This window comes from Ursus maritimus, unplaced genomic scaffold (assembly GCF_017311325.1).
Source record: "Ursus maritimus isolate PB19 unplaced genomic scaffold, ASM1731132v1 scaffold_5, whole genome shotgun sequence".
NCBI lineage: Eukaryota > Metazoa > Chordata > Mammalia > Carnivora > Ursidae > Ursus > Ursus maritimus.
The window spans coordinates 18,717,819-18,740,951 of record NW_024426663.1 but is presented as its reverse complement, the minus strand read 5'-3'; the positions used below and the strand labels follow the sequence as shown (position 1 = coordinate 18,740,951).

The 23,133-nt window shown below is 35.5% G+C and overlaps 1 protein-coding gene across 1 annotated transcript in view; it reads left to right on the top strand.

Annotated features, from left to right (window-relative positions):
* ADGRV1 (adhesion G protein-coupled receptor V1) overlaps positions 1 to 23,133 on the top strand; it is a 471,428-nt gene that overhangs the window by 303,561 nt on the left and 144,734 nt on the right. Inside the window, exon 84 of the mRNA XM_008700836.2 lies at positions 3,598 to 3,776. Within this exon, the coding sequence (XP_008699058.2) occupies positions 3,598 to 3,776 (179 nt within the window). The remainder of the gene's footprint in view (positions 1 to 3,597; positions 3,777 to 23,133) is intronic.

The following is a 23,133-nucleotide window of genomic DNA, read 5'->3' as shown; positions in this document are numbered from 1 at the left end:
CACAGTTAGCGTTTAGCAGGAAAAACATCATATGGGCAATGAATAGTAAGCCATGCCCAGTCCACTTGAATCATGTCTGGGTGAGAGTGACACCCTTTAACTTGTATTGAGTTTTCAAAATTTCATTAGTTTCAACACTGAATAATCACACAGACACCAAGGCACACAGATCACATATGCTATGTGTTTGTCAACATAAAATTACTACACAAACATAATCGTCTTTAAATACACTTAGATTACAAAAGAGGAACCATGATTAGAAGGAAAAGAACATAGTCAGTACTCCACTGTTTTCTCTGTTTAGAGAATCGTAGTAACTGGGGGTTTTAATTCCACCGCTTTTGAATAGCAATATATACCTCAATTTCTTCTTTTCTTTTAACAACAAAGAAAAACTAAATTGAGCTAATTTAAGCAAACATTTAAATCATAAAAGGAATAATAAGCATATAGGATAACTTATCCAAGAACCATAAGAACTTTGTCTGTTCTTCTCTAAAAACACACTTTCTCTCCACTGTGCTTTTGTCTGTCCCCACCACTGAAGTTCGTTTGGCTTCTTTTTCCAGCTGACCAGCTTAGACTATCACTGAATTTGAAGGAATTCAGTGATTCGTGATTGGCCCAGCCTGAGACAAACTTCTCGCCCAGATCAAATTAGCTATGGATAGAGGAGCAGGGTCATGAACCCGCTATGCATATGCTGGGGTAGGATGAGATAGGGTTACAAGAAATAGAGCTCATGACCTAGGTATATCCCGAAAGGTACCTACCATACTATATTAAAATATCTTAAAATTCAAGTAAAACTTGAAGTTAGCTAGTCAAAACAAATCTTAGTTTGGGCCATATAGTATTTCTAAAATAATTAAACATCATTTAATTACATAGTATTTCAATTCTATAGCAAAAAGGAAAAGAAGAAAAAAACCACAATGGGAAATATTGTCCTTAGGGCACACTTCAATGGTTGGATTCTTTTGGGAAGAAAGGGGATTTTGTTTTAAGTCAACAAAAGCTTGTGACTGTAGGAACTTGTTTTGCTTAATTGACTGTTCAGCAATACCACGCCTTGAGCTCTTTGGAGCAGAAGCCATTCTTGTACAAATCTAACAAACAGGTATACTTGTCTCAGTCTTCTCTGAAAGGCTGGGTGATTCTAACTGATGGAACTAATGTCCATTTTCATAATAGCAGACATTTTGGAAATATGCCAATCTCTATCATGATGAATCAATTTAGAAGTCATTTACCATGCTCTTCTTTCTGATTCTTCCACCAACGACACCCATGAGTTACCATCTTATATGGATACACACAAACATCTATTTAAAATAAATACTTAGCATTTTTATTTTGGAGATGGACTCATCATCCTTCCTTTGACTGAATTTTCATTCTCTAACAGGCCATTTGATCACCTCAGGGTCAGACACTTCATACAATCCCACTTACTTGGGTGCATATCCTTGTACTAATTATGGAAAGAAGGGGAAAAACCCTGTTCGATCTAATGATTTAAAAAAGAAGTTAGAACAAATTTACATAAGCAACAACTCAAAACATGCTTCATAATTACAGATATATGCAGATGTACATAAAGATATGGAGTACTGACAGGAAATAAAATTCAGAGACAAAAATCTCTAAGTAACCAAACATTTTTATTTTTTCCTTGTTTAGCCCAATCAATACTAATCCCTCAAGGTTGATTTGGTCCAGAGAGAGTCTTACTTAGAAGCCTCCATAAACAGTACCTGAAAGCCTTCCCATGAACATAAAGCATGTTTATCACATAGAAAGAGCTTCCGTTGTATCATAGCTTACTTTTGCTCTTAAACTATTTATCTTTTGTCTTTCATACTGTCTGACATCCTAATAGGAGCTTTAAGGGAGGTGGCAACATTTCCCAAAGGTGACTATGTGCTCAGCACTTGATACATAATACCTCATTTCATCTTTATAGTAACCTCATTGTATACATGAGGAAACTGAAGCTATGGGATTGTTGTTGCTGGCTACTGATTATCCCTCTGATGTATATATGAATACATTTATATGTATGTATGTAATTTATCTGTACTCACACTTTTTCCACCATAAAAACTGAGGAGGATTAATCTAGTGAAGAAATAACATTGTGTGAAATACACATGACATTCGTTGTTAATTACTAAATGATAACTAAACATTAAGTGCTCTAATGGAAAAAGAACACTAGAAGGCAGAATATATAAGTTCTAGGTTTGGCTTAGGTGTGGGAGCTAAGTGTGGGATTTGGGGCCAATAAGAACATTTCATTTTCCTATTCTGCTTATCTAATGTGTCCACTCATCTCCCTCTCTATATACTTATCCTTTTTATATTTTTTAAAGATTTTTATTTATTTATTTGAGAGAGAGAGAGAGCACAAGTTGGTAGAGTGGCAGGCAGAGGGAGAGGGAGAAGCAGACTCCCCTCCAAGCAGGGAGCCCAACGTGAGGCTCGATCCCAAGACACTGGGATCATGACCTGAGCCTAAGGCAGATGTTTAACTGACAGAGCCACCCAGGTGCCCCTCCTTTTTATATTTTTTATCTTAATAAGAAATAACAGATATAAAATATGCTATAAATATAAAATAAATATATTCCTTAATGATTTCTTTCCCACTTGTTTGGAAGCTAACATAAAGGAAAGTAAATACCTCCTAAGTCTCTTTCACTTCTATATCCCCCCTGCTTGGACTGGTCCTTGAAATTTAGTAAGCACTCCATATTTGTCAGGTAAATGAATGAAAAAAAAGAGCTTATAAACTGAGAAAGAAAAACAGGTACAAAACCTACCCCATCACAGTACTTTTGTCTCTTCAAGGTCATTTTCTGTTTACTCATTGTGTCTCCTGCTGGGAACTGACATGGGGCTATCTTCACAATTATATACCCATTCCCTGGAAAATTGTCTAGCCCTGTCATATGATAAGGCATTAAGAAAAATTGTCAGGGGCGCCTGGCTGGCTCAGTCAGTTAAGCGACCAACTCTTGATTTCAGCTCAGGTCATGATCTCAGTCATGACATTGAGCCTCACGTCAGGCTCCATGCTCACTGGGGAGTCTGCTTGGAATTCTCTCTCTCCCTCTCCCTCTGCTCCTTCCCCACCATGTGCTCTCGCTCTTTAAAATATATAAATAAAAATTGTTTTAAAAATTGTCAAAAAGTCGAACAAAGGGCTGTTCACTTCATTATCATCATGAAGCTGTTCACGTGGGAAGTAAGTTTGAATATCCATGTATGTTTCTTCAGACACGTGCACAGAACAATCACAGATGACTATGGCTGAGAATAAATCAAAGCAAACTAAGGAAAATAAAAAGTACAGTAAATATTATTCAGTGTTTCAAGATTTTTGAGGTATCCTGACTTTCTTGAGTGTATGAAAGAATGAGTATGTGAACTAACTAAAAAATAAGTAAAAAATAAATAGATAGATAAATAATTATTAAGTAATGCTAACCCTTTGTTGGTCTGTAACTCTTTATGCCCAAGCCAGGTGAGTTTGTGTCCTATGCCATTAGACCAGAACTTGTTCATTTTATGTTCTGTTTCCTTCCTTAGTCTGTGAATTTCTGGTATGTGCTGGTGATGAACGATGAACACACAGAGAGGCGATATTTGCTGTTTTTCCTTCTGAGTTGGGGACTTCCAGCTTTTGTGGTGATTCTCCTCATAGTTATTTTGAGAGGAATCTATCATCAGAGCATGCCACAGATCTACGGACTCATCCACGGTGACCTGTAAGTACATCCAGGCAGAACTGATTGCTTTCTTAGCCTTCGTGTACCCAGATAGCTTTATCAGTAGATGATGAGGCAGTTGACTAAGCAGTATGACCGAACAAGAAATACCAGGCAGAAATCTGCTTTCCCACCAGACTGACTGGATCTCTACTTCCTCTAATTATCCCTTTAAGTAAGAAAGTTTTGCCTTTCTAGTTCCTCTGATGGATTCAATTTTCTCAGGTGAGTTGATGTATTTAGACAAGTCACAGTAATTTGTACCTTAGCTTATTTAGTTTATTAGATTAAAACAAAAATACCCAGTAAAATCTGGAAACTATGAAAGTTTTGATAAAGAACAGAATCAGTGAAAAATATGGAGTGTGGCATATTATCTAAGGAGTCTGATTTGGGGGAGGATGGGAAGGGGAGGATGGCAGTCACTGTCATCCATAACATCCTTGAATACCAAAGGACTGTATCAGAGTGAATGAAGAGTGTCTGCAAAAGGACACAGCAAGGAGACAGGGTCAACTGGAACCTTCTTATACTTTCTTACGAAAATACACTAATCATCTTAAAATGTAACAGATCTTTATACATACATGTATATACATGCTGTAATCCTGAATCTGGTATCTTACAGCTTTGAGCACTACTCAGCCCCTTTTATTGACTCCACATGCAGGAGGAAAAAAAACACCTTTATAATAATAAAGTTTAATCAGCTCTCTTGGTGTAATGAGGATTGGGGGGGGGGGAGTAACATTTCTAAGTAAGAAAGAATAACCTGTTCACAATCTTATGATAACAATGTCACCTAATTATCTCACAGGTTATTGTGAAGATAAAAATTAGTTAATTTATGTGAAAAATCTTTGAAAGTGAAAGTGTTATATAAGCAGAAGTCATTTCAATATCATTATTGCCTCTGATCAGTTATAATTGTCCGTTATTACTTAATAAATGTTACTGCTGTATGCAAATGTATTTCACAAATGGACAATCACACACACATATCCCACACTATGTTCAACCAAGGAAGCTAGCTATGTAATATGCACACACCCACTGAGATGCCATATATAGTAATTTTTTATTGAGATTCATTAAGATTCCCTCATACTGATTACTTTATTGCATTATCATGTATTTTGGGCATATAAAATTCTAAAAGCCTAATCTTCTAGAAGGGAATTATTGTGTCTTTTCAAATTATGTTATGACATTTTGTTACCCCTGGCATTAATTTAAATCTTGGGCAGCCAGAATTAATTTCAGAAAGTTTGACATCATCCTTTGTGAAATACAAAGTAACCATGAGACAAACCCTGGTGGCCAGCTGCCCATCCCTTTCATGAGCTTCCTGGCAAGACAGGACTTCTTTGGCAGCAGTTTTGGCATTTCATGTGTACCCACCCAGCCTTGATAAATGGGACCCGATGAAAGTGATATTAATTAAAAGGAACTCTTTTGGTGGTTGTAAGGGGATTTTTAAAGAGGGACATTCTTATACAAGAATGTCCAAATCGACTGTTAAAATATTTGCCTTCTGAGGCTTTTGCAAAAAGTTTTTTATTATCAGCTCAGTTATAATAAGGGAAATGCAAAATACATTAACTTCGACCTAGTTTTAATATGATAGGGATTATTAGACCAAAAGTGACTGTGTTTTGTAAGTATTATAGGTTACTTGTCTTCCATTCACAGAGAATTCTTAAATCATCCCTATGTAAATTTACTATAGTTTTTTAAAAATTTTTAAAAAATTTTTTAATTCTGTATTTTTATTATCACTTTAATCTCAATATAAGGATACAGATACTATATTATTTATGTAAAATCTTGTACACCTAAATCGTTTAAAAACATACCTTTTTTCTCATAGTAATAGGATTTGTGGTTATGTGAAATAGCCTCTCATTTGTTGTGCAGTGGTTACTTCATAGTAATAAACAATTTCTTTTGAGTTAGAATTTTCTCTAAATAGATCTCTAATGCATCAGTATGTACAAGTTGCTCTTTTAAAGATGTTTTTGTCGAATTTTGAAACCAGAATTATGATAATTTCATGAAAACAGATAGGAAGAGATCTTTCTTCTTGTATTAGCTGCAAAGGTTTTCAAGTTTGGTGTTATTTCTTCCTTAGTATTTTTTTTTTTTTTAAGTAAGCTGTATGCCCAACATGGGGCTTGAACGCATGACCCCAAGATTAAGAGTTGCATGCTCGGGGTGTCTGGGTGGCTCAGTTGGTTACGTGTCTGACTCTCTGGAGTGGGGCTCTCGTGTGCTTGCATGAGTGCGCGTGCTCTCTCTCTCCTCCTTCTTTCTCAAATAATTAAATAAATCTTAAAAAACAAAAGATCCTGATTTCATTTCCTTTGGATATATATGCAGAGGTGAGATCACTGGATCATATGATAGTTCTGTTTTTAATTTTCTGAGGAACCTCCATACTGTTTTTTCTAGTGGTTGTGCCAGTTTACATTCTAGCCAACATTCTGTGATCTTTATTATTTCCTTTCTTCTGCTAACTGTGGGCTGAGTTTGTTCTTTTTTTCTAGTTCCTTGAGATGCTGTTAATTTGTTAGGTCGTTAGGTTGTTAATTTGACATCTTTGTTTTTTCTGATGTAAGCGTTCATCGCTATAAATGTCATCTTAGAACTGTTTTTTCTGCATCCCATGTTTGGGTATGTTGTGTCTCCGTTTTTATTTGTTTCAGGATACTTTTTTATTTCCCTTTTGATTTCTTCTTTTACCCATTAGTTGTTCAGGAGTATATTGTTTAATTTCCACGTATTTGTGAGTTTTTTTAATTTTCTTCCTGTTACTGATTACTAGTTTCATACCATGTGGTTGGAAAAGACATTTGGTATGATTTCAGTCTTCTAAAATTTATTAAGACTTGTTTTGTAGTCTGATATATGATCTATGCTGGAGAATGTTCTGTGCACACATTAGTGGAATGTATATGCTGCTACTATTGGATTGAATGTTCTGGATATATCTGTAGGTCCATTTAGTCGAACTATAGTTCAAGTCCAACATTTCCTTATCGATTTTCTTACTGGGTGATGAATCCATTGTTAAAAATGGAATATTGAATTTCCCTACTATTATTGTTTATTTCTCCCTTCACATCTGTTAGTAGTCCCTTAATATATTTGGGTGCTCTGACATTGGGGACAGATGTATTTATGATTGTTACATACTTGCTTGATGAATTGACCCTTTATCATTATTATATCATGGCTTTCTTTATCACTTGTTACACCTTTTGAGTTGAAGTTTATTTTGTCTGATATAAATATAGTCTCCCCCCCCACCCCCCGCTAACTTTTGGTTTCCACTTGATGGAATATCTTTGTCATCTTTTTACTTTGAGCCCATGTATGTCCCTGGAAGCTGAAGTAACTCTCTTGTGGGCAGCATATAAGTAGATATTGTTGTTGTTGTTGTTTTATCCATTCAGCCATTCTGCCTTTTAAGTGGAGAACTGAGTTCATTTACATTTAGGGTATATACTGACATGTAAAAACTTACTAATGCCATCTTATTAATTGTCCTCTGACTGTTTTATAGTTCCCATAGTCTTTTCTTCTTTCCTTGCTGTCTTCTTTTATTAATTGATGGTTTTCCTTAGTGGTATACTTTGATTCCCTCCTTTTTGTCTTTTGCGTGTCTACTGCAGGTTTTTGTTTTGTGGTTACCATGAGGCTTACATAAAACATCTAGATGTAACTATTTTATGCTAACAACTTAACTTTAATCACATTCACAAACTCTGCCCTTTCCCTTTACCCCTCCTTTTACAACTTACCTCTTTTTACATTGAGTATTCATTTAAAAATTTGTGAGGCTGTAGTTATTTTCAATCCTTTTTTTCTTCAACCTTTATGCTAGAGTTATGTGATTAACATACCATGATAATACAGTATGGGGAATTCTGAATTTGACCATATAAGTTATGTTTACCAGTATACTGTATATTTTCATGTATTTTCAGGTAACCAATTAGCATCCTTTCATTTCAGCCTGAAGAACTTCTCTCATCTTTTCTCATAAGGCAGGTCTAGTGGTGATGAAGTCCTTCCGCTTTTATTTTTGTGGGGAAGTATTTATTTCTCCTTCATTTTTGAAGAATAATTTTGCCTGGTAGGGTATTCTTGATTAGCAATTTTTTTTTCCTTTCATCACTTTGAATATATCATCCCACTCTTTCCTGGCCTGCAAGGTTTAAGCTGAGAAATCCACTGATAGCATTAGGGGGTTTCCCTTGTAGGTTACAAGCTTCTTTTCTGTCTCTGCTTTTATGATTCTCTTTGCCTTTGATTTTTCACAGTTTTATTATAATGTGTTTTGGAAAAGTTGAGTTTGTTTAGGGACTTATATATGCAGAAGTCCAATAATCATCTTTACTAGAATGACACACAGCTATCTTATATTAAGCCTGTTTAAAATTGATCTTCTAAATGTGTGCTTTCACCTGTATTTCCTAGGAAAGATCCACCATCCACCCAGGTACCCACGCTGTGAGCTTAAGAGTACTTCTGCTTCTTTTTTCTTACACTTCACATGCTATTAATCACAAGTTATTTTCTAGCCTAACTCCTAAATGTCTTCCCTAATTCACTTTCTCATTTTCATCTTCATCTCTTACTTCATCATTGTCTCTTAAGTTCATTTCTGTCATTTTTGTGTGGTCTGTTGGGTTGCCTCCTAACTTGTGTTCCTCTCTCTAATTTCTTCCTTTTGCAATCCATCTACTAAATTCTGAAACATGGAAATGATTGTATTGCTCTGATGCTTAAAACCCAACAGTTTCTTTTCATTACCTTCAAGATCCTGGATTGTTAGGTCATCCATAGTTGACAGTAACCTGTTGAACCAGCTTCCTTTAGCATCCCTCACACCCATCCTCCCCAGTTAACCATTGTAACTGAAATATTTGATATTTCCCATGGTCTCTTGTGCCTGTACCTTTGAATATATCTTTTATGTCTCAAATAGTTTTCTTTCCTTTTGTCTGCCTAGAAAATACCTATTTTTCCCTCTAAACATCAGCTTAAATATCAACTCTATGGAGTATCTAGTTTCAGATTAAATACTACCTCATACATAGCCTCATTAGACTCAGAACCTTTCATAAATCCTATGATTGTACCAATCATACTATAATTGTGAATTCACAAATATTGTGAATATTTGATGGTTATATCAGCTATATTCATTGAAATTCAGACTGGAGATCAGTGATTAGTAACTTGGTAACATATGGTAAAAGTTACTAAATTTTCGAAGGATGCAAAGCTTAATTTACTCTTTAATATAAATATCTGAACTGGAAAAAGGAAAGCCTTAACAGCCCAAGAAAGTATATGCAAATGAGGGATTAGCGATAACTTTCATGCTTTCTCTATGCAGTAACATATTTATATTAAAATTTTATATGATAATATGATTATCAAAATGTATCTAAAATACTTGGAAGTCACCAAATAATACTGAATATCTCAACACTTTAAATACTGCATGAGGACTGTCATATCTCATAAGAAAAAATTTTTTTCTTATATATACATAAAAGATCAAATTATAATTTACCTTGACTAATGGATTTTTTAATCTAGATTTAAGTCACACAACATGATCTGGAGAAAGGTCCTACAGAGATTATAAAATTTAAAATTTGCTTTTGTCTGCAAAGTAGAAAATCCAGTATAGACTTGTTATTGCTTCGTTGTCACTGAGCCAGATGGTCTTATGACTCTATGAGGAATCATACTATACTCACAGTTAACAAAAAAGGCTTCCTATACCTTCAATATGTTCTTAATAACATTTTCATCACTTTTTGAAATTAGTTCTAGAAATTCTTCCAGCTTTCTTTTTATCTTATAATTGAACAGTGCTTAGCTAAAACAAAGTCAAAGTAAAGGGAAATCTGGCCTTGATTGATTTCCATTGGTTGCCAGAAATAATTCTATTGAGAATACCCAGGGGTAGTCTCTATTGAGTCGTTTATAGAGTGTCTTTGGAATTATTCATCTATTTTTCTTGGATTTGCTTCTTGGCTACTTTAGGAAAAAGAAACAAGCTAAAGAGAAATTTCTAGTCTGCTCATGCAAAGTGCAGAGGAACAAGCATATAGAACTGAGTGAAGAGTCAGGGTGGTAGCAAAGGGAATGTAGCCCTGAGAATTGTCCCTAAAGAGATGAAAAACCATTAATTTGGGCCCACAATTCTGTGGTTATGGAAAGATAGAGTGATTGAGAATGAGTGTCAGTCATGCCATACAGAGGAGAGGACAGGGAAGACTTTACTTCTCTCAATATTCCTACCTTTCAGCTGCAAAACCCTGACACATTAATTAATGTCAGTAACAGTAAAACTGACATAATAATGATGATAGATTGGTTTGCACTTCTAAAATACTTGCTTTTGATTGCTGGAGCGGAGGGGGGGTAACTGGGTGATGGACATTAAGGAGGGCATGTGATGTAATGAGCACTGGGTATTATATAAGACTGATGAATCACAGACCTGTACCTCTGAAACTAATAATACATTGTATGTTAACAAAAAAATAAATAAATAGAATAAAATACTTGCTTTTTTCCCTTTCTTGCTAATTCATATGAATGCAAACTTTTAAAAAAATCAGCTTTTACTTATAGAATAACTATTATGGGCAAAGGCCTAAGTGAATTCTCTTCTATTTAAGTGAAGATTTTGTTAACTCATAATGAAAAAATGAATAACTGAAATTTAATATTGATTACAGTTTTTAAATTTTGTAGTATTTCAGTTTTAGTATTTTAGCATCATGTTTTACTCTTGATAGTTTTAACAAATCTTAATTATAACCTCTTCTGATTATCCTGATCCTGAACTGAATTACCTATTTTATAAATTACTCAATCCTCTGAAAACAGTCTAATTTTGCTTGCTCTATTAGGGGAAATGTTGTTAATATAAAGGACAAATCTATGTTTTCTAAATTAGAACTAAGTAGAAGTAATAGTGCTCTAGGAAGGTATGATATCATATAAGAGTCTTTATTTTTATTAAATTACTTAAAAAGAGAATCATGAAAAAATGTTTATAAATATAGGGAGACTGTTTACTTATTGTCTGAGGACTAGAGAAAATTGCCATAAATCTATGGAGAAGGACTATTGTCAAGATCTCTTCATAGATTTGTGCAGGTGTGGCGTGTATTATTACACATGGTTGTACACACACACACACACACTATATGATATAGATGATAGATAGATAGATAGATAGATAGATAGATAGATAGATAGATAGATAGCAGCTTTAGACTAGCATTTTCCATTCATTCGGAGCTCCAAAATAAAGAGGTATTGGAAGTATGCTTTCCTTCAAGGTCTTAGAATAGCAGTATTGAAGGGTTGGAAAATATCTAGCTTGCTTTAATAAAGTCCTCAAAAACATTGTGATTCAAACCCTGTTCAAAGTATCTTGAACTTCTTATTCCAAATATTCAGTTTATTTGACTTTCTAGTGGGTACTGATTAACAACTCATTCCAGTTATCTTATCTTGTTCTCTTGTCTTGTGTTAGCTTTATCTCTCCTAGCAACAACCTTAGCTTTTGTGACTACTGCTTTATCCCTCTGAGAAAAATTCTATCTGGTGCGTAGAGTTACATCCTTCATGGCTTCTCAGTCCCTAGATCCTTCTCTTTTCAAGCAAGGCGGAACCAGGACAAAAGGAGAACTTTATAAAGCCCTGAAGCCAGTCCCCATGCACTCCTTGAGTAATCTTTACATCATCGCACACAAATGTTCATTTACTTTATGGATCAACTCATCTGTGAGAAAAAAATTTATTTCCTCTCAGGGCTTTTTCACATACATTAGAAATGTTGTAGAGTCTGGCTCCATGTTTAGTTGCTGGGTTCATACCAAAAAACAAACAAGAAACAAAAAGTAACCCCATATTTTCAACTCGATAAGCCTTCAGTTTGTCACAGTTCTTTTTTTTCCCAAGCTAAACATTTCTGATTTGTTCAAATATATCCTCATATGGCAGGCTTTTGCATCTTTTTTCTATCTTAGTAGCTCTCCTCTAAACTTATTCTATTGATATCAATCTTTTTTTTTCTTCTTACATTTTATTTTTTAAAGAATTTTAAACAGAAATTTGCAGAAGTTGTCAGCATTCACATATACGCTTCACCCTGCGTGCACACATACATACTTACATAGCCATAGTGCAGTGATCAAAAGCAGGATAGTAACTGTGATAAAGAACTATTAACTAAATGACAGACCTTGCTCAGATTTACACCGTTGTCTCTGCAGTGTCCTTTTTCTGTTCCAAAATCCAGTGCAGGATTCCACATGTCATTCAGTGATGGTGCCTCATTGTCTCCTCCAATCTAATAGTTCCTCTGTCTTCCCTTGTTTTTTACTTTTGATGAGTACTGGTCAGTTATTTTACAGAATGTCTCCAAATTTGGTTTTATTTAATCTTTTCCCATGATTAGACAGAAGTTATGCATTTTTTGCAAACATGGCACACAGTATAAAAGTACAAGTTTTTTTTGTGTCAACATGTTTTCAGTTCTCTTGGATGTATACCTAAGAGTGGAATTGTTGGGCCATATGATTTAACTTGTTGCTTTCAAGATTCTTTGTCTTTGTGTTTCAGCAGTTTAATGATGACATGACTAGATATGGTTCTCTCTGGTTTATCCTAATTAGAGTTTATTAAGCTTCTTGGATGTGTAGATTGATGCTTTTCATCAGATTTGGGAAGGTTTTGGCCATTATTTCTCCAGATATTCTTTCTGCCTCCTTCTCTCCTCTTTTGGAACGCTTAATATTGCATTTGTTGTTAAGTTTGATGGTGTCCCAAGAGCTCAAGGTTTTGTTGATTCTTCTTCATTGTTTTTCTTTCTGCTCTTCAAACTTGATAATTTCAACTGACCTATCTTCTATTTACTGATTCTTTCTGCTACCTGCTCAAAACTGTTGTTGAATCCTTGTGGTGAAAATTTTATTTTAGTTATTATACTTTTTAACTCTAGAATTTCTGTTGGTTTTTTGTTTTGTTTTGTTTTTTGTTTTGTTAGCAATTTCTTTCTCTTTATTGGCATTCTCTTTGGTGAGACATCATTCTTATACATTCATTTAGCTCTTTAGACATGGTTTCCTTTATTATTTTGAACATATCTTAAATAGCTGATTTAAAGTCTTTATCCAGGAAGTTTAACATCTGGTTTTCCTTAGTGATATTAACTACTGCTTGCTTTTGTTTTCCTGTATATGGGCCATACTTTCTTGTTTCTTTGCATGTCTTGTAATTTTTATTTAAAACTGGATATTCTAAATATTATAATGTGGAAAATCTGAAAATTATATTCTCCCTTTTCCTCAGAGTTTGTTGTTTCTGCTCATTACAGTAGTACTTGTGCATTTATTGTGTTTTATGAGCTAATTCTATAACTATATAAAACTAAATTCTATAAATATTATTTTTTATATATGGCCACTGATATATGTTCTGTTAGCTTAGTGGTTAGTTAATGATTGACAGATATGTCCTTAAATGCCCACAACAGAGAAATCTCCCACTTTTTGCCAAGGGGCTCTGTGTGCATGTTAGAACATGACTTCAACATTCCACCAGGCAGTTGACAACTGCCCCTTAGCCTTCACTTCTGCTTATGCAGACATTCAAGGTCAACAAGTGATGGGAGAGCCTAGGGCCTTCTTAGGTCTTTCCTGAGCGTAAGCACAGCCTTAGGTATGCGTGTGGATTTCTAAATTCTCAGGAGCATTATTAGAGCTTTACAAAACCGCTGTGGGCATCTCATACCCCAGGTTCTCTTTATTTTTTCTCCCCCCCCCAAGATTTATTTATTTATTTATTTGTCAGAGGGAGAGAATGTTGGGGGAGGAGCAGAAGGAGAGAAAGAGACAGTCCCAAGCAGACTCCAAACTGAGCGTGGAGCCCAACACAGGACCTCATCCCATGATGCTGAGATCATGACCTGAGCCAAAATCAAGAGTCGAACACCCAACTGACTGTGCCACCCCAGCTTTTCTTATAAGCTTTTTGGTTTGTCTGCTTGCCCCGGTTTTTGTTATCCACTAACTCAGGCAGCCATGAAGTGAAATCACTTACCTTACATTGTTTTTAATAAACAATCCCCTCCCTGCACCTTCTAATTCTTACCCCCTGAACAAGGAGCAGAATTTCTGCACTGACTAGACTCAGGTCAAATACAGAGATCCTTACAAGTTAGGGCTTTCATTAGAAATGAAGCTTTGAGAGAACTACAGCTGCATTCTTCTTCTCACTCAGGTTTCTTCCCTAGTGACTGCCAGATTGTGCTGGGCATGTAAGCTGTTGTTTTTCAAGGCTACAAGAAACTAGAGACTAGGGTATGAAACTAGAACATGTTAAACTGCCTTGAAGCTTGCTGTTCTTACTAAGAATCAGCTTTTGAGTCTTAATTCTAGTTCACAAGCATTCAACTATTAAGCAGATATGCTTGATTCTAGAACAGCCAGGTATTGAAATGTAGGGACCTAAGAAAAGTATAGTTTAGCAAACTCACTCTACTAAATGTGTCTGGAGATGTGGCTGAAAGATTTTCTTCGGTTGGAGTGCAGTGTTAAGAACAGGAAATTTGGAAGTAGATAGACAAGGAGTCAAATACTGGCTCTGCCATATTCTTAACTCTGTGCCCCTGCACAAGTTACCCTCCGAGAGTTTGAAGCCTCCCATCTGTGGAGTAGGGATAATAAAACCTGTGTCATAGAACTGTGGTGTGCACTGAGATGATGCATGTGCAAAACAGCATGTGCGTGTGCAGTGTCTGGCACACCGGAGCGGTCAGTTCGTGAAAGCCTCATTTACCGCTCTGGGAATGTATGGCTCACACAAAGTAGTAATTACGTGTGACCTATCAGATAAGCCTGCCTAAATATTATTGACCCTATAAATTCTTAAAGAATTGCTTATCATTTTATTACCTCCAGGTATTCTGATACTATTATTTAAATTATTTCTGTCCTTTTCTTTGACATTAAGGTTGCAAACAATACACTCTTTAATATTTCTGAAACCCAGAAGCTTTTATCAGCCTAACTTTGAAGTTTTTTGTTTTTGTGATAAATAAGGGAAAAAATACCTCTAACGCTTTCCATCTTTTATGATGCTATCTCATTTAGTTTTGACTGATGTAACAGAACACCATACTCTGGGCGACTTGAAACAATAGACATTTATTTTTCGTAGTTCTGGAAGCTGGAAGTCAAGATCAGGGTGCCAGCATGGTCAGGTTCTTAGCGAGGGCCCTCTCACTGGTTATGTCCTCGCGTGGCCTTCCTGGGGGCATGCACAGAAAGAGAGATCCTGCATTTCCTATTTTTATCAGAGCATTAATCCTATCATGAGGCCCCACCCTCATGACCTAATCTACAATAATTCCTTCTCAAAGTCTGTACCTCCAAATACATCACAATGGGGGTTAGGGTTTTAGCATGTGAATTTTATGGCTGATGGAACATTCATTCCATGGCAGGTATTTTTACAGTTTATCTAAATGTGAATATAATCTGAAGTAAATGATTAAGTCTCCATTTAGTTCCAAGGAGTCATTTTTGGTAAGGCTACGAGTTGTGAAAAAAGTAGAACTTTAGTCTCATTTTTGTTGAAAGGTAAGCAACTATATTCTTCTATATCCAGAAACAATCAGGTTTATTCTAAAATTATTCTCACAGAGTCATGTCATATAAATATTTTTATTTATGATGACTTCATTAGTATCAATAATAGATCTTTCCAAGTCTCTTAATACTTACTGTAATAACAGTGGTATTTTAATGTACAGCTTCATCTATAACTTCATCCCAAAGATAATTTGGTATATTTTTTTTGCCTTTTTCTATGCATATGCATACACTCATACACATATACACATGTATTCACAACAAAAGCAGGATACTGTATATACTATTTTGCAATTTACTTTTTATTTATGTGACAGTTTTCTGTATTAATCTAAATAATTATCCCATTCTGTCCTATAACGTTCTATTACGTTTATTTCACCAACCCTCTATTGGCAGACCGCTGGGCTATGTCTAGTTTTTTTTTTTTTTTTTAATAACACTGTTGTAATGAATATCCCTGTAAAAGGTATGTTTGTTATATTTGTGTTAATATTTTCCATAGGATGAATTTTGAACAAAGAAATGGCTCATTTAAATGATACGTTTATAATTTTTTACTTTAAAATATATTACCAAAGTGTTTTCTAAAATGGATGTACCTCTTTGCATTCAAATCCCAAATTATGACGGAACCTGTTGTCCCACATTCTTGCCAATTCTGGGCATCATAAGGTTTTTTTCAGTGTTTGCCAATGTGAGATTTTATAAAAAATATTTTTTTAAATTTTCATTTCTTTAATAATTAGTATGTTTTAATAGCTTCATTTATTCTGTACCAGACATTATACTAAGTACATGGTCTCATTTATATATCTTTGCATAGCTTTATTTAGCATTTTTCTTTTGTCTGTTGCTTGTTCATCTTCCCGCATTAATTTTTCTCATTGTTCATGTTTTCTAATAATTTAAAGAGTGTTTGTTTCTCTTTTTCTTTTTTTAAAAGTGAGGTTGGCTATATTAGGACTATTACTTTTGTCTCCCTTGAATTTTTATTTCTCTATTAACACATCATTCTTCTATCCATTTTTAAAGAAATTTTACATTTTAATGTATGAGATGGGCTTTTGTGTGATATCAGATCATTTCAGAGAATTATTTTAAGTATTTTGTGTGCTAATCCAATTTTCCAAGAACAATAATACTACAGTTAACACGTTGAGAACATTTAAAGTGATTTACTCAGGGTCAAATTGGTGAAAATGTGTTGCCACGAGAACCTCAGTCTGTATTCATCTTAATTTATTAACAAGAGGCAGAATCAGGAGACTAATGATTACTTTTTAATGCATGGTACTAAGAACTTAGACATTTGAAATATCAAGTCAAATAAAGCATTAGTAAGGAGGTAATTGTAAAACTGTAGGGGGTGGAGTAATACTGATAGAGATGCTTGTGAAATTGCATTTTATCTTGCTTATTTCCTTTAAAAATTTTAGGGATCAAATGCAAAAGTTGGTTAGCCTCATTTTCAGATGTTCTTTATTACAGGGTATTTTGCAATATCTCAAAAACTCTCATTTGAAAAACTGAAAAAGCTTATACAACCACAAACGGTCAAGTGTGTATTAGTTCAGGAAACAAATCAGTTATTTATAGAGGAAGTTCTGTTGAAGATAAATCTAATGAAAAAGGAAATGCCCACAAACATAAACAGTGTGTCAAACAGGATACTTTGTACAACTTAAGAAAGCTGTTCCTGGCTTAAAAGGATTTTCTGACAGTTGATTTTTGGCTTATATTTTTTACTTCATAATTTCTCAGAGGAAGGGTATCTGCCTTCTATTTCTTTTCCTTAATATAAATTTCTTTTCTTATTATAAAATTAATGTTTTAGAAATTATGGAAAATTTAGGAATATAATTTTTAAAAATAAAAGATATATATCCACCTTTCCAGTGTTAGCCCTTCTAATTGTTGATAGTTTCTGTTTATGTCCTGATTTATATATTTTTGTTTTTATAATACAAAATTGGGATTACACAGTTTTATGTCCCCCTTTCACTTAGTGTTATATAATTAGAATTTCCCATAGCATTAAGTGGACCTCAACATTTTTTTAACTGGTGTCAGAATATCTTTCTCATGATAGAATTTATCACAATGTGTTTACCATTCCTCAGCACTGGACACTTAAGTTCTTTCCTTTCACCATTTTTAATTAAAAATCTGCATCAAATGTGTTATATCACATTTCCACATCACAGATTCCTTGAAATGAAATTACTAAAGATGAGAAGTTTTTAGAAATATTTCAATTATAAAACCATCATCCAGAAAGGTTGAAAATACAGTCTTAATGATATTTCTTGAGAGTATCAGTCTCCCCACACCAATGATAGTGTTGATTGTGAGCTTTATGATTTTGGTAGGTAAATGTGACATATTAGGGTTTTTCAGAGAAATAGAACCGATAAGGTGTAGATAGATGAGAGATAGATGGGTAGATAGACAGATAGATAGATATAAATTTATTATAAGGGATTGGTTTTTGAGACTATGGAAGCCAGCAATTACCACAGTATAGTTCTAGTCAAGGCCCGCAGGCTTGATACCCAGGAACAGCCAGTGTTTTGGTTGGTGTCTGAGGCAGGAAAAAAGCCAGTGTCTAGTTCAAAGACCATCAGGCAGGGAGAATTCCCTTTTATTCAGGGGGAGCATCAGGCATCACGTTTTTTTGTTCTATTCAGGCCTTCAGCTGATTGGGTGAGGTCCACCCACATTGAGGAGAGCAATATGCTTTACTCACTCAGGTTATCTACTGATGTAAGTGTTAGCATCATCCAAAAGCACCTTCACAGACACATCCAGAATAATGTTCGACTAAATATCTGGGCAGCCCATGGCCCAATCAAGTTGACATATATGTTTTTATTGCTATTTCTTTAATGAGACCAGGGAGTTTGAATACACTTTTGTATGTTTATTGGCTGTTTGTATCTCTCTTATAAATTATTCATATTCTGGGGCACCTGGATGGCTCAGTCTGTTAAGCATTTGCCTTCAGCTCAAGTCATGATCTCAGGGTCCTGGGATTGAGTCCCACATCGGGCCCCTTGCTCAGTGGGGAGCCTGCTTCTCCCTCTCCCTCTGCCTTTCTCCCCCCTTGTGTGCTCTCTCTCTCTCTCAAATAAAGAAATACAATCTTTTAAATAAATAAATAGTTTGTATTCTTGTTTTTATATTTTTGTTATTGGTTTATGAGAATTCTGTTTATTTATATATTTTTTTAGATTTTATTTATTTATTTGATGGAGAGAGAGCCAGCCAGCGAGAGAGGGAATACAGGCAGGGGGAGTGGGAGAGGAAGAAGCAGGCTTCCAGTGGAGGAGCCTGATGTGGGGCTCGATCCCAGGACTCTGGGATCACGCCCTGAGCCAAAGGCAGATGCTTAATGACTGAGCCACCCAGGCGCCCCGAGAACTTTGTTTCTATTTAAGATATCTTCCTTTGTAGTAGTTGATTAAATATTTGTCACAATTTGTGATTTACATTTTTTAACTGTAGTAAAATCTATCCATCTTTTGCTACATTTTTCTTACATATTATTTGTATACTTACAAAAGTCTTGTGTTCTTTCACTATAAAGATTTTATTTTGGCTTTAATCTCAGAAAGTTTTTCTTCAATTTACATCTTTAAAGGCCTCTTTATGGGGTGCCTGGGTGGCTCAGTTGGTTAAGTGACTGCCTTCAGCTCAGGTCATGATCCTGGAGTCCCAGGATCGAGTCCTGCATCGGGCTCCCCGCTGAGCAGGGAGCCTGCTTCTCCCTCTGACCCTCCCCCTGCTTGTGCTCACTCTCTCTCTCTCATTCTCTCTCTCTCAAATAAATAAAATCTTTTAAAAAAAATAAAGGCCTCTTTATTCCTTTCCATTTTGTGCAGTTCTTTGTTTCCTGAATATCAATTAACTTATTGGATCTTTGTATCTTTCACATGTGTATTATATTCTCCCTAATTTCTCACCTCTGTGTTTTTGTCTCTCCAACATTTCCTACATTGTGCTAATTCAGTTGCAAGCAGTATTTATTTTATTCCTTATGCTCTTAAATAATTTATTATTTGTGCTTGATGTTATTTTTCACATCAGAGTTCATGGAATATTATATTATTATGGTCTGGCATTTTGTTTTCAGAGAGTAGCTGGAAATTATTTTTCCATTTAGGTAAATTTATTCTTCACCTTCTTGGATGCTTATAGATCTTTAAAATTTTATTTCTGTAATGTAAAAGTTTGGTTGGAACATTTAGTTGTAGCTATTTTTTCTTTAAATTTGTCCGGTACTTAAGTTCACAGTCACGTTATATTCTGCTCAATTGAGTTTTCCAGTCTTAGACATTTTATTTGCTATTTTCCCATTGTTCTAAAATCAGAGATACCAGAGTATTTTGAGTACTTATCACTATCCCTTGTCTTCTATGATTATAATAATCACACTTCTGTGTGTGTGTGATCATTTTTCAAGTCTTCGGCTTCTTCCCATGTGTCCAGCCACGGCTGCTCAGGTTTGTCTGCCCAGTCAGTCGGGTTTTTGCTTTGTCATGCTGCTTATCATTGCTTCCGATACAGATTTTTGTTGTTACTGTGTATTTCCCTGTCCCTTTTACCCCCTTGATACCTCCCTCAGATTACTTTCATCTGGGCCTTACCTTATTTTGCTTCTTTCCTTAGACTTAGTCTTTTTGTATTATATTTAGAATTCTAAGCCATTTTCTAAAATTTTTCTGGTCCCCATAATCATTTTCAAAATCATCATCTCTTTTTTCTGAAATTTGGGGGTTTCACTTTTTCTTTTCATGTATCCCATGTTGATTATTTTTTAAAATCATTTACTCATTCTAGAATGAGATCTCCACAGAGCCTTGTGTTGTTTGATATGCGAAACTTTGATTTTTGGTTTGGCTCACTTTTGTTCTTAGGTGGAATCTCTTCAAATACCAAGTTTGATTTAAGGTTCATGCGCATAGTAACACACATAGTAAGGTCTATGTACACAGCACAGTTCACAGTAAATAATAGCATGCATCTGCTGTAGGTCTATAGGATGGAAGGGCTGTTTTCATCTACCCACATAGCCTAGTTGTCTGACACTTTAACCCAATGGAATACATGAAAAACATGAGTCCCCGAAAGACATTGCTGCCAGGTTTTTCCTGTCTCTTTGCCTCTGTAATAAATCTTTCCCATACCTCTCAAAGTGCCCTGGCCTCGCACAGTCCCCTTTACTCCTACTACTCCTGTGGATTTGGTGAACTGCAACCTTGGAAATAATGGATAAAGACCATTCATACCAATGGGAGGGGGGCAGTGCTGGCAGAAGGAAAGGAACTCTGGCTGTGTCACCAAGAAATTCCCATGAGCTGCCCAACTTCCTAGTTGATAGAGATCCTAGCCCTTTGTAGCTGAATGAATACCATGTAAACCATTAGGTGACTTATCTCTTCATGGGAAATTCAGGTGCAAAGAGGTGCAAATCAGAACAATTACGTAGCGCAGCCAGAGGTAAACCCAGTGTGTCTGACTTCTCTGTAAATCCAGGGCTGCTCGCGCACACACATACTGGGAATCCTATTCTGCTTGAAACAGAGTAAGCGATAGATTTTATTTGAATATCTGACAGTTATTCAGAAGGTAGAGGAAGCAATAAGGCAAACAGCTTGACATAATTCTGTTTAATTCTAGAAATAAATGGTAAGATCCAGCAGAAAACAGTCCTTGCCAAATGGAGCTCTTGATAAACAGGAGGGGAAATCCTGAACGTAATTAGTTATGTGTGCATGCTAAAATTTAGGAAGATCAGTTTTGAAACAGATAAAAATTGGAGAATTTTTCGTGACTGGAGACTCTGGAAGTAGCAAAAGAATGAAAGTTTTAAGAATGAACTTGAATTCAAATGGTTAAAAATAATTTTAAAGAGGGGGGAAAACGGGAAGACGGTCATCAGAATCAGTATGGGTGTCTGTATTCTCGTTCTGGGGGGAGGCTCAGATGATCAAGGGCAGGCATAATGAAAGAAAGTATGAACGTAGCATAGAGGAAAGAATAGGTAATGTAGGAAAAGGAAACTTTAATGAAGTTGAGACTTAGTAAAAGTGATAAAATGACGGCTGGAGGAAAGGAGAGGCCATTGAAAGTTTTTGTTCAGATTAAAAATACACTCAACAGTGGAAAAATACACTCAACAGTGGAGAAAACTTCTTTTAATATTAGGAAAGAAAAGATGATTAAGTTAGATTTTGCTTTCATTTTCTCCTTCAGGTAGAAAGAATCTCTAGAGGGGGAAAGAAAGCACTACCAGTAAAAGACTTGAACTCTCAAAGAAGTGAGCTGATTATGAGAGCACCTAAGTGTTCTAAATCACTTCGCATTTGTCTTCCTGCATGAATGATAATATTCAAATATGAGAGAATTTGGTGAACCAGCATTGACGAATGTGGAATGCAGGACAGTTTGGTAATAGAAAACAAATGTAAAAATAATCAGATGTTGTCCCCAGTTTCATAAATTGGATTCTCAGTCTGCCTGGTCCTGAAAAAAAACCTCCCAATATTCTTTTTTTTTTTTTTAAGATTTTATTTATTTATTTGACAGAGAGAGAGAGACAGCCAGCGAGAGAGGGAACACAAGCAGGGGGAGTGGGAGAGGAAGAAGCAGGCTCCCAGCAGAGCAGCCCGATGTGGGGCTCGATCCCAGAACCCTGGGATCAGGCCCTCAGCTGAAGGCAGACGCTTAATGACTGAGCCACCCAGGCGCCCCTCCCAATATCTTATTAAACTGATTCCTTAAGAACCCTTAGAAAAAAAGAAAGTGGTGATAAATTAAAAGATAACATGTAGGGACACCTGGGTGGCTCATTTGGTTGGGCATCTGCCTTCAGCTGGGGTTGTGATCTCAGGGTCCTGGGATGGAGCCCCACATCGGGCTTCCTGCTCAGTGGGGAGTCTGCTTCTCCCTCTCTGTCTGCCCTTCTCCCCTTCGCATGCTCTCTGTCTCTCAGATAAATAGATAAAATCTTTTTAAAAAATAAAAGAGTAGCGTTGGACCTCTTTCCTTTATAAGGGGCATACCAGTAAAATCAGGAGAATGCTATAAACATTGTAATCTATGGCATATTTTCCCATAGTTTCCTTAATGACACAATGGTAAACTATAGACTGAATATAGTTGAGTTGTTTTATGCTTGCTTAAATAAGTATACCCAAAGAATATCGATTGATTTACTAATTCATTTTGAATTCTAAAAAGAGAAATTCCTGGGAAACAATGGCATGTCAGGAGGAGAATGACCATGATGATTACTTAGGAGGATGTCACATGATGGTTCATGGAACCTATCCATAGGTTCATGGGTAGAAGCAGGGCCTTGTCTCTAGAACACAGAGCAGAACACAGCTTTCTTCAAATGTGTGAAGAACTGATAACAAAAACAGAGACTGGAAGAGTCAACTGGGAGAATCAGGCATTGATTAGAAGTTAATTAAATGACCTCTAAAGTTCCTTTCCCCTCAGTGTTTTATAATTTGATTCTCTTATATAAATGTGTATTTTTTAAATTGCCTTTAAAAATAGCATACTACATTCAGTCCTACACTAAAGAAGCATGTTTTGTATAATTTTTTAGAATTCATTTTAAACTTTATAGCTTATTTTTTAGAGTAAAT